Raw genomic sequence first — 17,575 nt, 5'->3', positions numbered from 1 at the left:
CAAAAGAATCTATACAGGTTATTTTCATTTTTTGACCAAGTAAATACTGGCATAAACCCCACTCATTGCACCAATCATTATGCTGTTCAAATCAGTTACTTCTCAGTAAATTATTGCAACAGCGAATAGTCTTGTTTCCATAGTAATTATACATGTATATAGTAAACAATAATTAGTACATTATTTATAATAAATTCGTAATTCTTTTTTAAAAAAAGGCCATCAAGGTATATTTGTTTTTGCTGACACTGCAAAATTTTTTGAAAATGCAACAGCATTGGCATTAAATAAATTAGTAGCAAGCATAGACTGCCTTATTAGGGTGATGCTTCTCTATATATGATGCAATCTTTAACTAGCTTGCGGGCAGGCAATGCATTCTCCTCAGCTGTTATATAGGTTCTCTCAGTATCTTTTTCTAGAAGAGACCTGTTTTGTCACAATAAAAACCTGTTGCAGCAGGTAACCCTCAGAAACTACGAGCTTCTCTAAGTCACCGATGAAGTTCTCTGCTGCCTTTTGAGTCAGAGCTTGCTGCTTCACCATGCCTTACAATGCTGTAGATGACGATTCTTCTTTATAACTTCTCGAGCCATTCATGGCTTCCTTGAAATACTTCTTCTTTGATCCTGGAATTTCAACTTCTCACAAATAGCACTCTAGTTAATAACATCACCTTACTTTTCCTTTTCGTTCATCCATATGAGAAGCAATCTTCAACATCATTAGAATATTTTTTTGTTGTCTCCGGCGTAACTTTATGGAATTTGCATTGCATATTGAAATGAAATGAAATTATTGACTTTGTAATACCACACTTTTTTTTTAAAAACGCGACCCAGGTTTCGATGTTGAATGCCATCATCATGTGGTCCTATTAGAAGCAAACTTGGTATATATACCTTCTGATAGGAGGAGGGAGGTTGGTCAGAGAAGGAAGGTGAATATAAAACTCAACATAAAAATATTAAAATCTCACAACCGGAAGTAAAAAAGAAAAAGTATTCTACAGAGTACAAGGCCTTGAAGTCCATTATAAATTAAGTGACATCTAAAAAGTTGATCATCACCAGATGGTTGAATTAGAAAGAAAGACTTACATCACGAAATGCAAAGGTTTCATCACAGACAATAACACTGAAGTACTTCATGCAAACCCAACCCCCTAGTTTCAACAAGAAATTAAGAAAGTGATTAAATCTAGTGATACATTATTTTAAAATTGTGAAATGTTCAAACTAGTGCAAGTGAATAATTCCTCGGCACCATAGTTTTGCAGGTTACCAAAAGTTCACAAAAATGGGATTCTAATCAGACCAGTAGTATCAAATATGTCAGCTCCCAACCAACATGCTTGCGAAAAGACTTAATGAACTCTTCAGGGAGGTTTCCATTTTTTCCTTAGACTATGTGTAGTGAATTCTTTGGACCTTATCAACAAACTAATGAAAAAGGTCATCCCGGAAAAGTGCATGCTTGTTTCCTTCAATGTACGCAACCTTCTCACCAATGTGCCACCCATGGAAGCTGAGGACATCCTCCTCCAGAAATCCATCCCAGTGCCAGTTATTAGTGAACTCTACTTATTACTAAAGACGTATGCTTCCAAAATTATTTTATTTTTAATGGTAAATTTCCAACTACCCAATAGTTTAGTCATGGGCTCGCCTAAGTGCCCACTCCTGGCCGATTTTTGTATGGAATTTTTGAAAAAGTTCTGTTCTCCTCAGCTTTTCTTCCCGCTAATAATGTATTTTGTTGGTTTAAACATGTAGACAATGACTTCTGTGTGTGGACAAGTTCTGATAGGCAACTAGATCAGTTTCTAGCAAATTTTAATTCTGTCAATTCTAATCTACAATTCATGTGTGAAAAAGGTTCCCTGAATTATCTTGACCTAACCACATATAAAGACAAAGATGGGTTACAGTACTCCATTTTTCAGGGAAATGTAAACAGACCAATTAATTAATTCCTCTTTAATGCATTGCTTTACCCAAAAGCTATCGGCATTTCATACAATGATCCACCGATTAGCCTCCATCCCGACGTCAAAATTCAAAATAAATAAGGAGCTTAATGTAATAAAATGATAGCAGTAAACAGGCTATTCAGAAGATCTAACTAATAAACTTTACCAGAAGAAACTTACGAAAATAACCTATCTAGGGAATATTTCTCAAAAAGCAATCAAAATTTTACCTAGATAAAAAATTTAAGGTGCCTTTCACAGCAGATCATGCCTTAAGAACCTGATCTCTCACACAAAAGATGAAGTTCCCAAAAACAAAGGGAGTGGATTGTGTGTATGAATTAAAGTGCTCAGAATGTAACACAAAGTATACTGGGCAAACAGGACGAAAATTTAAAGAAAGGACAAAAGAACACCAAACATGTGCAAAGAATAAGAACATAACATCCCTCTTTGCGAAGCACCTCATCGGGAATGACCACAAAAGTGACTTTGTGATTAAAATTCTTCATTTTGAAAATAAAGGTCAATGGCTCGATGCTATGGAGCAGTTGGCAATTTTGAAATGCATCCGTTGCAAGGATAAACTTGCCAACGAAATTTTGTATCCCTCCCACTACCCACTCATAGATATACCACTCGTTCATGTCAACGATTGGCACCGAAAGATGTAATTCTCTTTTCCTCCCGGCTACATTTTAACCCTTTTTACCCCTTCACCCTCCCTCTCTGATCAACCCTCCCCCCCCGATCAAAGGTATACATATGTACTAAGTTTGCTAACATGAGGACCACCTGATGATAACATTAAATGTCGAAACCTGACTCGTTTTTATATGAAGTGTGTGGAATTACGAAGTCAATAATTTCATTTCAATCATTAGAATAAAAAACAAATGTGTAGATACACTTGTCACTCCCTTTGAGGCATCTATCTCCTTTTTTCATTCTTGTTCTTGAGGATAGCGCAAATCGTTGATTACGACCAATTGTATCCGTGCACTAGATGAGCAACACTCACACCTCGCTCTTCAATGATTTCACTTTCCTTTTCTCAGTTATTTTTATTCTTCTAAGACTGTCTTCTTGTAGATTTTATATTCATGGACATTTTTAAAACTATGCATTAATTATTATTAAACTTTGCACAAAAACTCACATAATACATCTGAACACAAGTTTGAAAATAAAATAGGTGATCAAGAGGGACAATACGATGGTTGGAAACAAGCGTTAAACAAACTAAAGCCGCAAGCGTGCAATCATTCTGGGAATACCCCCTCTCCTCATTACTAGTTATATGAAAAGTCAATCTTTTAGCAAGTTGTTTTTCTAAAAATATTTTTTCTCATTATCCTAATTACTCGCTCTTCGAGGTAATCGTTAAGCTAGGTTCCACTGTATTAGTTTTTAGTCCCAAGAAGCCTGTTAATGACCAATCCTGAACATAAAGATATTAATGGACAAGGAATTTTGATTTCTCAGATTTTACCTGACAAACAGATATTCATTAACTGCTGTTTAAAGACACAAAGGCTTCTTAGGTTAAGTAATTAGTATTAAGTAGTTTCCCTTGCTTGCCTCTTGATGAGTATCCTTAATCCAAAAAAGGATATTACAATTATTGATATTTAAGTTTTCTAAACAAGTTGGAACCAGCACATCCTCATCTTTTACATCCAGAGTAAGTTGTACATATACACAATGTGACAGAAAAAGAATTCTGCTAATTTGTTAAGGAATATCCAAATGTTATTTATTCAAAAACTGCTTACAGAAGAAGTTTAGTATTCCAGTTAAAATTATTCAATTCACAGCTGAAAAAATGTGGTGCGAGTGCACTTCACAAAAAACCTTCCGTTATACACTGCACAAATATAAAACACACGAGTATACTTTGAGAAATCAAATACTAATTTAATGCTTGTTTGGGTCAAACACATTTTATATGATTGAATTAAACTGCAATGGCCTTTTTAGCAAAGCTGTTTCAAATACAACTGTTTAATTTCAAGCAGACTATTCCATTCTTTAAATTTTTTAAAACAGGGAAATGTCCATCAGAAGACATTCTGAATGTTTCGTCAAAAATGTATACTTCTATTGAACTAATCCTGAAAATATGAATTAGAAATATTACTTTGAAAGGATGTGGACCCACACACAGAGTTAAATAGTTTGTCAATCCATTTTTATAACAACAAAGTAATAATGGAATTAAACACCCACCTTTTCTTCTCAAATTTATTTAAACACCATCTGAAAGCATGACTCTCCTTGGACAAATGCTCATTAAATTCATATTGTGTCTCTAAAAGACTATCACAGACGTGGCAGTACCAGACCCAAATATCTTTAAAACCTCCATCTGGCTCACTGATGCGCTTGCGACGTCTCTGAAATGAGAAAATTTCCATTAACTAATTGTTCTCAGTAATTTACAATTGTGATCATGCATACAATTAAACAACTTGTGTTCTTTACTGATCGTCTTGCATCTAAGGTTGCCTTCACTCTTGTTAGCAATAATTCAAGGCTTAAAAAAGGCAAAACTCTTGGCATAGGCCTAAGAGTAAATATGATTGTTGTATGTTAAGATATCATGATTGAACTGCTATCCAGTAATTGTGTCCATTATTTATGACAGCACATTAAATTTTACTTCATTTATTGTGCCAAAGTGAATGATAATTATGTACGCACAAGGGTTCATTGAAGCATTCTGAATGTAATAAACCATTGTTTTTGTTTTTATAGCTTTGCCGTAACTACTAGGGCAGTTAGATAATTCCACCAGAGTGTGACCTCCGGAAATTTCATAAAAGGAAATGACTTCTTGCACTCATTGTTTTAAGGTAAGATCAAAATTTTCCACTTACTTTAAAGCAAGTGAGAAATTTTAGCTGAAATAGATTCACTTCATTTTCTTTTTGTTTGATAGAGCCATCTTCTTTGTGGCAACATTTTGCTTGTTCTTGGTATTTAAAATATATTCCTAAGTTTACCCTAAGCCGATTAAGTTGACGACATGGCAGCATTACCAAATTCTTCCTCCTTAAGATTCCTGTGATCCATTTAGCCCAACTGAAGCATGCACAATTAACCCTCCTCTATCAGTCAAGCAAAATTACCAGGTTCTAACATCCTTTCCAGGAAATAGCGAGAGTTAAACCCTTGACTTTTGAGTCACCATAAATGTGAAATGAATTTCCAATCTTTAACCCAATTCCACTAACCTTTGCTATACAGCACATGAAGGTTCACTAAGCCCACAAGAAAAGCTTCCACTTCAAGCAGGCTGTCAATCATTAACTAGCCATAGACCAAAAGAATAATGCATTCATACTTTAAAAAGAGAGTTCAATTTAGATATTTATTTATGGGAATAACCCCCGCACAAAAAGAAAGGCAAAAACATACATTAGTTCCACAATTATAAAAGATATTTACATTCAGGTACAAATTACATAAAGTTACATACTTGTTATTGAGAATTAAAATCTAATTTAGAATTAAAGAGGAATTTTGATTTGCTAAGCATGATAGACATTTTCAGATGGTATACAGGTATGCAAACATACCTCGTTAGATTAATTAATGTGGACAAAATATCATTATTAAATAAGATTTCAAATTTAAAAATGGAAACAGAATATTAGAAATATAATATTTGTTTAAGGCCAGATGATGGTACAAAATGATAAATATTAGTAGTAGTTATTAACTAGACCTTGAGGCATCGATTAAAAAAATTTTCCCAATGGGCATGGAACAACTTATTGACAGATATCCACTCAGCAATAATTAGCATTCTAAAATTCTTCGTTGATTTTTAATAACATTTTATAAAAGGGATCCTAGTGAAATAGAAAATAGATCACTATAATCACAACTGTTGGCATCTCTCATAATCTGGCTTATAGGCGAGTAGCAAGTGTAATAATTGATAGTTTCTGGCATAACTTCATGGAATTGATTCAGATTGAAATGAAAAATAATAACTATGTGATTCCACTGAAAATTTCATACGAGACGACCTGGGTTTCGACATTCCATTGAGCAATGGTAGTTGGAGGGAAGGGTAGAAAAAATGAGGCACCCTATGAGGAGCATTCCTCCTAGTGGTGGAGGTAAGTGGGTGGGTTTTAATGGTTCATAGACATTTACACAAAAACCTTGTACATATCTCTGAGGTCAAGGGAGGGTGTCGGGGAAGTAGAGGGGTTCTTATCCTCATAAGCGCAGGTAAGGAGAAGCGGTAAGTTTAGGAGGGGGGAGTGGGAGGTGTACAAAAGGTCATTAACAATATTCTCTTTGTATCGTACACTTTTTTAAATTTCAACCTGCTCTAAAGCATCTAGTCTAAGTCCTTTCTTTTCTAAATGTAAAATTTCAAATTGGATGTCCGTCAGAGTTGTCACCTGAAGATGACATTGAACGTCAAAGCCCGGGTCGTTTCGCATTAAATTTTCAGTCGGATCACAAAGTTACTATTTTTCATTTCCAATAGCAAGTGTAATTTCGTGCCTGATGTTTAATTTCAAAGAGTGCTTCATACTTGTGTTATGTGAAGGTACTCAGAAAGATATTGAAGTATAGAAGTTTTGAGGAATCAACCTTGTTATGTAGTAATTTATAAAGAAGAGTTATGTTATTAATTTTTCTTCATTTATGCAAGGAGAGAAGATTTAGTGGAGATAAAATTTCATGATACCTATAGAGATCTTTGTGAAGAATGAATTTTAATGCAGTTTGGCACTTGAATTTTCTTTGAACACGTTCGATTGTATGAATATGGAGTTTGTAGTAAGGCCAGACAGTAGAGCAGTATTCACAGAGTGACCTACGAATGAGATGAACAGAACTTTAAATGGCTATATGTATCTAAAGTTTTTATAGTATCAGAGGATAAATCAAAGCGATTTGTATGCTTTAGTTAAGAATATAGTTATAATGTTGATGGAATGTAAACTGAGTCAAATATAACTCCGAGGTCTTTAATCTATGTTAATCAGGCCATAAGATAATTGCTTAGTCTCTATTCATATTGCTATGGACTCCTTATCCGGCCGAATGTTACAGAATAGCAATTTTTTAAATTGAAAGTTATATATTTACGGTCACACCAGTTTTCAAGCCTATAAACGCAGTTTTGCAGTTAGGTGATCATCAATTAAATGAGCTGTTAAAATTTTTTTTAAGTCATCGGCATACAAAAGAAATGGAATTGGGTCTAATGCCATTACAATATCATTTATAAATAAGTTAAATAATAGTGGACCCAGATAGAAATGTTTACTTTTAGATGCATTAATATTTACTACAACTTCTCTGTTGGTCAAATAACTTTCCATCCAGTCAAGTAAGGTACCACTTATTCCCAATGCGTCCAACTTTCTAAGAAGTTCATGACTACTAGTATTAAGTTAATCATGTCAAATGTCATAATATTCAAGTATTTATTTTCAAGCTGAGGTTGAAAATTGTACCTATCTGCTGTGGTAATTTTGTCTCCATATGGTCTACCTATCATGGATTTCTTCTCTAAGCTTCGTAATTTGCAACCAGTTCTTATGGGTTGTCAGATCCTAGGACAGATCACTGCCTAAAGTTTAGAGAATGCATCTAACCTTCTACAATAAAAAAATAATTTTACATTCAACTCGTCAAAAACTGTCCATTAAAATTCCCATTTCACCATTTATTAGTAAGTAAAAAATATTTGAAGCGTTCTCTCTACCATTAAAAGCAATTCCATTCTAATTCAATGCTTTTAAGTTCTCATAGTCACCATACTGTAACATACACAAAAATGTACTATGTACTTTATCTAAACATCTATAATAGCAGAACAAGCAGAGCACCATCATTTGGACCCAAAAAATAGTAATTTCAACATATTTGACTTATGCTTTAGAATGGGGAACTACATTCAGGGAAAGACTATACTTGGAGTAGAGCAACATATGAAAGTCCTTTGAAGCTTCACAATTTTACCATGAGACTCGTAATGTGATGCTCACAAAGATAGCAGTATTGCATCTAGTATCCATGAATGACTTGAGAGGATTTTACTTTTTCAGTGGGGAGAGGGTCTGACTGGTGATCAAGATGGTAAATAGGTAGTAACCCCGGAATAGGAGGAAAGGATGACCGAGAAAAGAATGACGTCATGCTATAATCACAAAATCCTTACACAGGTTTTGTAATAATGGCTAACATATACATCATACATACATACATAACACATAACACAATACATAACACATACATAACACAATACATAACATATACATAAATGGCGCCTTTAACAACTCTTCTCGTAGAGCCCGCTCAAAAAAACGAAAAACATTCCGTGAATAAGTGCAAAATCTGTCAAAAAGGTGTAAAAAAGGGCATAAGATGTGATAAGTGTTTTTCATGGATTCATACTAAGTGTGCTCAAGTGGAAAGTTATGAAATCTCAGAAGATAGTGACTGGATGTGTACCTCGTGTTCGGAAGAAGAGAAGTTCGCCAAGCATAAGCAGGAGATTGAATCTAAGGACAAAGTTATATCCATTTTAATGAAGGATTTGGCCGCACTTCAAGAAAAAAATAAAAAGTGGGAACTGGAAACTAAGAAATTGGAAAGGGAACTTAGGTTCTACAAAGAAAACGGTCCATTGGTTGTTGGTAAGAAGTGGGCTAAATCAACAACAACTGTCCCTTTCAAATCTAAATTTGTTTGGGAAAATATGAAGCGAAATAACGTTGAAAGTGGTGAAAATGCAAAAAAAAGTCCCTCTGTTACCCCTTTGATCCGTGCTGAAACAAGCTCTACTTCCCCAAGTGTTTTTCAACCCGGAAAAGTTATTCTGAATGAAAGTGAAAATGTAAAAAAAAAGGCCTCTGTTACCCCTTTGATCCGCGCTGAAACAAGCTCTACGTCCCCAAGTGTTTTTCCATCCGGAAAAGTTATTCTAATAGGTGATTCCATTGTGAAACATGTCCATATCACAGGAGTGGAAAAAAAAGTGTTCTGTGGAATCAAAGCTGAGCAAATGAGTCGAAAGGTGGAAGAAATCGCTCAAAATGTGAAAACCAACGAGATAGATACGATTTTTCTTCATGTGGGAACAAACAATCTTCGAAACTCAAGATCGCCTGATGAAGTAATGGGAGAAATGTACGAGCTCATTAGGTGCACAAAGAAACATTTCTCCAAATCAGTTATTGTGGTAAATAGTATTTTACGTCGACGAGATTTCGACCTTAGTTATATCCAAAACGTAAATGATAATCTTAGATGGGCTTGTGGTGCTCTTAAGGTTGTATTCTGTGACGTAAACAAACGTATAAATGATCACTGCTTAGCTCACGATGGCTTGCATTTAAATCGCAAAGGGGCATATCTGTTAGGTAAGGCAATTGAAAATGTAGCAAATATTTGTGCATACAAGGGAAACGGAAAACGGAGGTAGCCCGTGTCAATATAATCAGTACCCCCAATCAAAATACAAAAAATATAGTTGATTGCACAAAAAATTGCTCTGTAAAGCTTCTACATCAAAACATTCAATACATAGCAAATAAAAAGCTGGAAATTGAGATCCTATTGCAGGAAGAGAGGCCGGATTTTCTTTGTATAACGGAGCACGGCCTAAAAGATAATGAAATGAAAAGTCTAAAGCTTAGGGATTATTTTCTTGTCGATCATTTCTGTAGGGAAAGAAACAAAGGTGGCGGTGTTGCATTTTTCGCCAAAACTTGTCTTGAATCAGTAACCAGAGCCTATAAAAACTTAAAAAATAGAATCGGCGAAGAAAAGGGATTTGAAATACTACCTTGATCAAAAAGTTCCCGGAATAACCACCGTGTGGCGCTCCCGTCGTTCCGATTTGAGTTCTGTTTTTTTTGTTAAATTGGTACATCTGTTGTTGATATTCCCTTTAAATCTTAGTGTCATAACTTGACATTTGCAAAAGTTACGTAGCCAAGAGTACATCTATCTCTGTGTGTGTTGGCGATTTTTTACAATTGCAGAAATGGATTTAAATTTGCAACAACGAACTTGTATTAAATTTTGCGTAAAAAACGGATTTAGTGGCGCACGGACGTTGGAAATGTTGGAAAAGTGTTTCGGCAACGATTCTCTAAAAAAACGGTCGTTTACCAGTGGCACGAGCGGTTCAGAAGTGGTCGTGAGTCAATCGAAGATGATGAACGCAGTGGCAGACCATCGACATCGAAAGTCGGTGAAAAAATTGATAAAGTAAAAGAAATGTTGGTCAATAACCGCAAATTAACCATCAGAGAAATAGCGGAGGACTTGAACATTGCCTATGGATCCGCCCAAGACATTGTGGTTAATGATTTGGGTTTCCGTCGTGTAGCAGCAAAGTTGGTGCCGAAAGACCTCAATTTCATGCAAAAAAGAGACCGTGTTGACGTCGCAAAAGACATAATTTTTCGAGGCTGAATCCGATCCCACATTCATCAAAAGGATCATTACTGGAGACGAGACGTGGGTTTATGAGTACGACACGCAATCCAGACATCAGGCAAGTGAATGGCGTTCACCAAATGAGCCGAGACCAAAAAAACCACGTCGTTTTCAGTCAAAAAAGAAGGCAATGCTGACGGTTTTCATGGATTACAACGGTGTAGTGCATCATGAATTTTTGCCAGAAGGCCAGACAGTAAACAAAGAGTATTATTTGGGCGTTATGAGACGTTTGCGTGAAGCAATTCGCCGAAAGAGACCAGAAATGTGGGCAGAAAACTCGTGGATTTTGCACCATGATAACGCACCGTCGCACAGTGCTATGATTATTCGTAATTTTTTGACGAAAAATGCAACAAATACCATCCAACAGCCACCGAATTCACCTGATTTGGCTCCCTGTGACTTCTTTCTGTTCAATCGAGTTAAAAAACCATTACGGGGAACGCGTTTTAGCAGCCGAGAGGAAGTAATGGAAAAATCGCAGGAAGCACTGATGGACATACCGAAAACCGAATATAAAAAATGTTTCGAGGATTGGATCAAGCGCTGGCATAAGTGTGTTGCAGTCGATGGGGATTACTTTGAAGGGGACAATATAGATTTAGATGAATAAACTTGTATTTTTAATTTTCTGAATAAATTCCGGGAAATTTTTGATCAAGGTAGTAACCTTGTGCAAATGGCCCAAGACAAATTAAACTTATTTTTTTATTGGTCTGTACAGATCTCCAAGTTCACCAGTCGATGAATTCCTCAAAAAAATGGATAAAATACTTGAGAAAGTTGTCAAGAAAAACAATAAAATTATCATTGCTGGGGACCTGAATATAGATGTCTCAAAAGATAACAGCTCTACTCAAAAGCTAAAAGAAATACTTCTCTGCTACAGTGTTCAGCTAACTATTTTTACCCCAACCAGAGAGTCATCTCACTCAGAAACTGTTATTGACAACATAGCTACAAATCTACCAGAGCATAACTTCAAATCTCTAGTTTTGGAAACTACTATCTCAGACCATCATGCACAAATTATTGAATTTAACGCACACACTCTAACAGATAGAAGTGACAGAAACACAGATACAGTGTACACACGTATATACTCACAGGAAAATATGAATCTATTTAAATGGGAGTGGAAGAGTGTTGACTGGGCAGCAGTACTAAATGCAACTCTAGTTACAAACAAGTTCAAAGAATTTCAATCAATTATTGAGTACTACTGAGATATTTGTTTCCCATTGAAAAAGCTAGCCATAAAAAATAAATCTGCAAATAAAGGATATAACTGGATAACAAATGAGGTTCTGACTGCTAGAAATAGGCTTAACTACTTAACTAAGGCTAGTAAAGTGGATGCCAGTCTGGTACCCTTAAGAAATAAAATGAAGTCCGAGTACAGGATGCTGCTTAGGAAAGCAAAAAATGACCATGTCCAACAAATTATTTCGAATTCTACCAATCAAACAAAAGCGTTGTGGTCTGTAGTAAATAATGAAAATTCCAGTAAAATATCAGAGCCCGCGAAAAATAAATGCTTCTCAATAACAATTGATGGAAAAGAAATTAGAGATCCTCAAAATGTGGCAAATGAATTCAATAATTTCTTCGTAGATATCATTGGCGAAACAACAGCGCAGAAAAACATTCTAAATGATAGCATAGAAAAATTAATGTACATTAGTGAATCAATTTACTTAAATCCCACCACAGAAAATGAAGTCAGAAATGTAATCAAGAAACTAAAAAACAAAAAATCCAGTGGGCATGATGGCATATCAAATTATCTAATAAAACTTTGTCAAGAATCTTTCACTTTACCTATTACCAATATAGCCAATGAATCGTTTCTAACTGGACAATTTCCTGAAGAATTAAAAATAACCAAAGTTATTCCACTACACAAAAAGGGAGCCAAAGACCAACTGAATAATTACAGGCCAATCTCACTAATTTCATGTATTTCAAAAATACTTGAAAAATTGATGAAAGAAAGACTATTAAAATTCCTCATAAAAAATAAAGTTCTTTCTCAGTCACAGCATGGCTTCACAAAAAATAAAAGTGTAGAAACTGCATGCAGTGATTATGTCACTAAAATTGCCCAAGCTTTAAGTGATAAAAAGCATGTTATAGGGGTTAACATGGATCTATCAAAAGCCTTTGATTCTGTAAAATCTAGCATTCTTTTAACTAAACTAGAACATTATGGTATCAGGGGAGTAGCTCATCATTGGCTTACATCTTTTTTGGAAAATAGGAAACAGTATGTAGAAATTGTCGGAAAAAATGGTGCTACCTACAAATCAAAAATGAAAACTATTAAATATGGTGTTCCACAAGATTCTGTATTAGGGCCTTTACTTTTCCTGGTGTAAGTGAACGACATTGAAAAAGCTATAATCTCTCCAGAGAATAATAACGTGGTGCTCTATGCAGATGACATAAGTCTAATAGCAGGTCATACTAAATCATCTCAATTAGAAATAGACATGTATGCTATGGCGAATTCAGTCGCTCAATGGCTGCATGTAAATAATTTACAACTAAATGCAAGAAAAACAGTTTACTTGGTATTTAGTAATAGAGACCTTCAGTCAAATATTTCTGTAGAAATAGAAAACCAATTGATCTCCGAGTTAGAACATACCACTTTATTGGGTTTAGAAATAGACAACAAGTTAAGCTGGAGGTTTCAAATGGAAAAATGTAGTAAAAAATTATGTTCAACCCTATTCCTTTTAAAAAATCTTGCCAACTATTGTAATACAGAAGTATTAATCCCAGTATATCATGGTATATTTGAGTCCATAGCTCGATATGGCATTGTCTGCTGGGGGAGTTCAGCACATGGAAACATCAATAGAATACTCACACTTCAAAAACGTGCGTTAAGGGTTATATTTAAACTAAATGCAAGAAAATCCTGCAGGGAGTATTTCAAATGTCACAAAATCATGACCATTCCCAGTATATATATGTATAATGTGATATTGTATGCCTGCACGAAAACACCTTCACTGATCAGAAATAGGGACGTTCACAAGTACGACACCAGGGGCAAGGAAAATCTTCATAATGGCCATTGCAGAGTAGCAGTACTAAAAAAAACCCCAGAAGTTTCAGGAAGACTACTGTTTAATCGGCTTCCTGAAGAGTTAAAACGAATACTACCCCAAGAAAATAAATTCAAAAAAATGTTAAAACATTTCTTTTTAAATAATGTTTTTTATAGCGTCCAAGAGTACACAGAAAGAGCCAATGTAGGAAATTCAACTTTTTTAAATCCTTAATACTCATATATGTCATGTACATTATTATTCCTAAGAACCTGTATACAATTGATGTAATTGAATTTTTGACGAAGCCCATACAATTATGTATTGTTCTATGGCGAATAAAACTATCTATCTATCTATCTACCAGCACTACTCCTGGAAATAATGTTCATAATATTTACAGTCTTAATGCCTGTTATACTGACATCATGGACATAATTTCAGGCCCCCACTAAACCCACAAGTCTAACAAGAATGAAAATTCTGATGAAAGCAGATTGTTTCAGGACTTTCTACTTCTCTTTCATATTTGCAAACAAAAAACAAAAAGAATGAAATGCTTACAAATAAGACACTTCTTTCATTAAGATACCTGATATCATTTGAAAGCCACGTGATAAATTGTGCACACTACTTTGTCACACTTAGATGAGCTGCGAATTTGATTTCTTCAGTTTAGTCTTTTAAAATGATGAGTATTTTATTTGAAAAATCTAACAAGTTAAATTTCCGAGCTGAAAGTTATTACAAGTTGTTTCTTTATATTGGAGTAATCCAACTATGTGGTTAATGCATTAATTTCAATCAACCAATATATTTACTTTACACTTACTTACACACAGGAATTCTCCATGAATTGTTCCAAATTAGATTTCAACCTAATTAACGATTACAAATCTATGTTTTGATATAGGGGATGGAACTGCTACGATTTTTTAAAAGTACCAATATGTGGTAATGAGGATATGAAATGTATTGACAGTAAACCAGATAATTTTCGATGTGGGTGTGATCATGCTTTTTGTATATGAACTATGGCAAACAGAGATGCTACTCAAACCTTGGGCATGGTTATTGACTTAACGTAGATATCATATTCTCTATTAGCCAATTCTTTACGTCCTCAATTCACTGTATATATTCACATACCAACTTTTATTCACTAATCAAAAATCATCGACTGATGACTTCTCCTTAAAAGGGTGGGGTCATGTGCATGCAAAGCCGCACCGTGGAATTGAACAGAAACAAACTTTATTGTTTAGAACACGATTAAGTTACCACGGTTATGAAGCAATAAATTTGACGGCTTTTGTAAAGATAAGATTAGCATGGTGTATGGAGTTTAACCCCTGAATAAACTTCGGCAACTTATCCCCTTAAAACGGCCACTTCTCCTATGCCTTGTTTAAGATTGATTTAAATAATAATTGTGGACAGTCATATGCAATCAAATGACATAAGGAAAACATAAACTTAGGGGTTACATATACTGATAAACGTCACTGACTAAAAAACACACATCCAATTCGAATACTCATCTTAAAACATTTCCACATCCCATGTCACACCGACACGAAAGTTAAATGTTTAAGCTTATCATGCAAATTTAAAAGTCAGCCAGTATTTCACCGTAATTATTGAAAAACTATACGCGACTACAATAAACTCAGGGCCGCCCAACACTCGTCCGTAGTGGTCTGAACTAAAAATACACACATTTTCTAACTAAATGCCGAATATTTGAGTGATAAGGCCAGTAATTATACCGGTAATTCAATATTTTACCAATGCAAATGACTATCAAAATCAGGCGAGTCTTGCACGTATATAATCACGATTCTTCAGCTTACCAAGGTCAATTTCAATTCACAGTGTCGCCAAATGAATAACTCACACATCTACATATAAAAGAACCCATGACACGAGAACATATTACTATTACATGCAGAAAAGAAACCACACTTACCGCCGGTTTTGTCGACATGATGAAACTAAAATTCCCGACTGTAATATTCGTGGCAGAGAGCCTTGTATACTCAAACCATTTGGCAAGTCAGAAAGAGTTAGTGAGAAATTATTTTTCCGCATAACTCTATAAAAAAAGGCTGATTAAACATAACCTTAGTCATACCCCCACAATTCCTGGAACGAATTCACGTCACGAAATATGAAGTCACGTGGCCACTATAAAAACATAACGTTGCGCTTTTCTTCCCGCGCAGCTCTTACAATCGCGCTTAGTTTGCATCGTTAGCATTTTCGTTTCGGGTATGCTGGGTGACAACAATGATAATAAGGATTATCACAAGGTAGCTCTAAATTAGCTTGGGAAAGCAAAGGGAATTCTAATCTTCTTAAATCATTAAACAGGAAATATGGGACCGGGAAACAGTTTTACTTAATTTTATTGAAGAATTTCTAATGGTTTTGTTACCTGAGTAACTTGAGTTTTATTTCAATTCACTTTTTTCTGTTAAGTTAATATCGTTAATTACAATACACTTTTTGCGAGAATTCCACTTAACCCATACTATTTCTCCGATGGTGTGTGCGGTCAGGGCAGAGCGCCTTGGTAGCTCATGGGCCCCATATACGAGATGTGTTGTACGTATAGTGTTGGCTGACAAGTATCAGTGCGTGCAATTTCTACTTTTTTCGTCACTAATCGCTGAATAATCGAAATGTGGAAGATTCCTCCAGAATAATTATGTAAAATCTTTGATTGGCGAGGTTACTCAGAGATTAGCGTTTCATATTTTTTTGTGATTAACTGCTATGTATTGAGAGTATTTTCAAAAGCGTCATTTTTCATTACCTGCTGCTATCAGCTCTAGGAAGTGACTTTAACAGTAATACTAAATAGGTCAATTCATTTGTTGTCCATAAATATGTTTCGCTGCGACTAATGTGTCTACAGACATATCGTCATGCATGGTCCACCGCCTGACGTTATCAGAAGGCAGAATGAAACTAGACTGGCTTTTAAGGGAGCTATTACGATCTAGAGAGCGGAGGAATTCCATCGGGCAGAGTTTACTGATGGCATACTTTGTAACTCTGCCTGATGTTAATACGAGTGAAATGGCCGGAGTCTCACCACCGATTACTATGTTTACTTCAGGTGGTAATTTGATTTGTAACCAGAAGTTTCGTATACATGAAAAACTGCTCGACCATACATCCGAAAATAGCATAAGCCAATGGAGAGCAGGCTGCATAAGTGTAACGGTAAATTCAAGCGGGAACCTCACCAAGATTATCCAGAGAAATATCCTGGTCTTTTTCTATTTTAATCGAACGATGGACTCCATTGAGTATGTATCCATTTATTACAAGTGTTATACCTTTGTTACATAAACTTTTTCCTTCATAATTATGTAGCCTAATGATCTATCTACTAACTTGTTAGAGTATAAAATTCGACATCTGCTTGGAGAGGAAAATATAGTCCACATCAATTTTCAGTCGAAGGTGTAAATCCTGGAAAATTACGTTTAAACAGTCAAAAGTTTTAATAAATGATGAGGTCGAGCATAGCTCTTTCGCTAGAGACAAATTCAGTCGACCTTTGGGAAAGATTGAAAACCAATCAATGGTTGGGGGTGGAGGAGGCCCTGGACTTTCACGTTCCTCCAAAGAGGAAAAAAGTAAGAAAAGAACCTTGTGAATAGTGGCATGCAATTTAAACACCTATTGAAACTATGTACTACTGTCATATGCCTCATCTTACTCACTTGTGGTCCTGAAAGGATCTAAAAGGGAAGGCGAGATCCCGAAATGCAAAGTACGTCTACGAGAGGAGAGGTAAGGCTTTATTAATGATGGATATTATCATCTCTCTCAGGGAGATACTTCACTACTTTTAATATTTTATTGGCGAATACTCCTCCTTTGATGGAGGAAGAGACGGCCCTAACTCTAATACGAAGGGAAATTTCTTGGTGGCAATTGATTCTGAGGAGATATATGTGGGTGATAGCATCTCATGTTATTGAACATTGGAGTTCCGTATTACTATTTTTTCACTGATTAAGCCATAATACCCTTACAAGGG

The 17,575-nt window shown here is 35.3% G+C and overlaps 1 protein-coding gene across 1 annotated transcript in view; it reads right to left on the bottom strand.

Annotated features, from left to right (window-relative positions):
• Positions 1-15,652, bottom strand: part of LOC139698569 (putative helicase mov-10-B.1) — a 72,550-nt gene extending 56,898 nt beyond the window's left edge. The window contains exons 1-2 of the mRNA XM_071597409.1: positions 15,488-15,652; positions 4,202-4,368 (exon numbers count right to left, since the gene is read on the bottom strand). Of these exons, the coding sequence (XP_071453510.1) occupies positions 4,202-4,368; positions 15,488-15,505 (185 nt within the window). The 5' untranslated portion in view covers positions 15,506-15,652. The remainder of the gene's footprint in view (positions 1-4,201; positions 4,369-15,487) is intronic.
• Between the last annotated feature and the right edge of the window lie 1,923 nt (positions 15,653-17,575).

This window comes from Hetaerina americana, unplaced genomic scaffold, assembly GCF_022747635.1.
Source record: "Hetaerina americana unplaced genomic scaffold, ioHetAmer1.1.p SCAF_89, whole genome shotgun sequence".
Lineage (NCBI taxonomy): Eukaryota > Metazoa > Arthropoda > Insecta > Odonata > Calopterygidae > Hetaerina > Hetaerina americana.
Note: the sequence above shows the minus strand (reverse complement) of the source record. Positions and strands in the feature narration are given on the sequence as shown.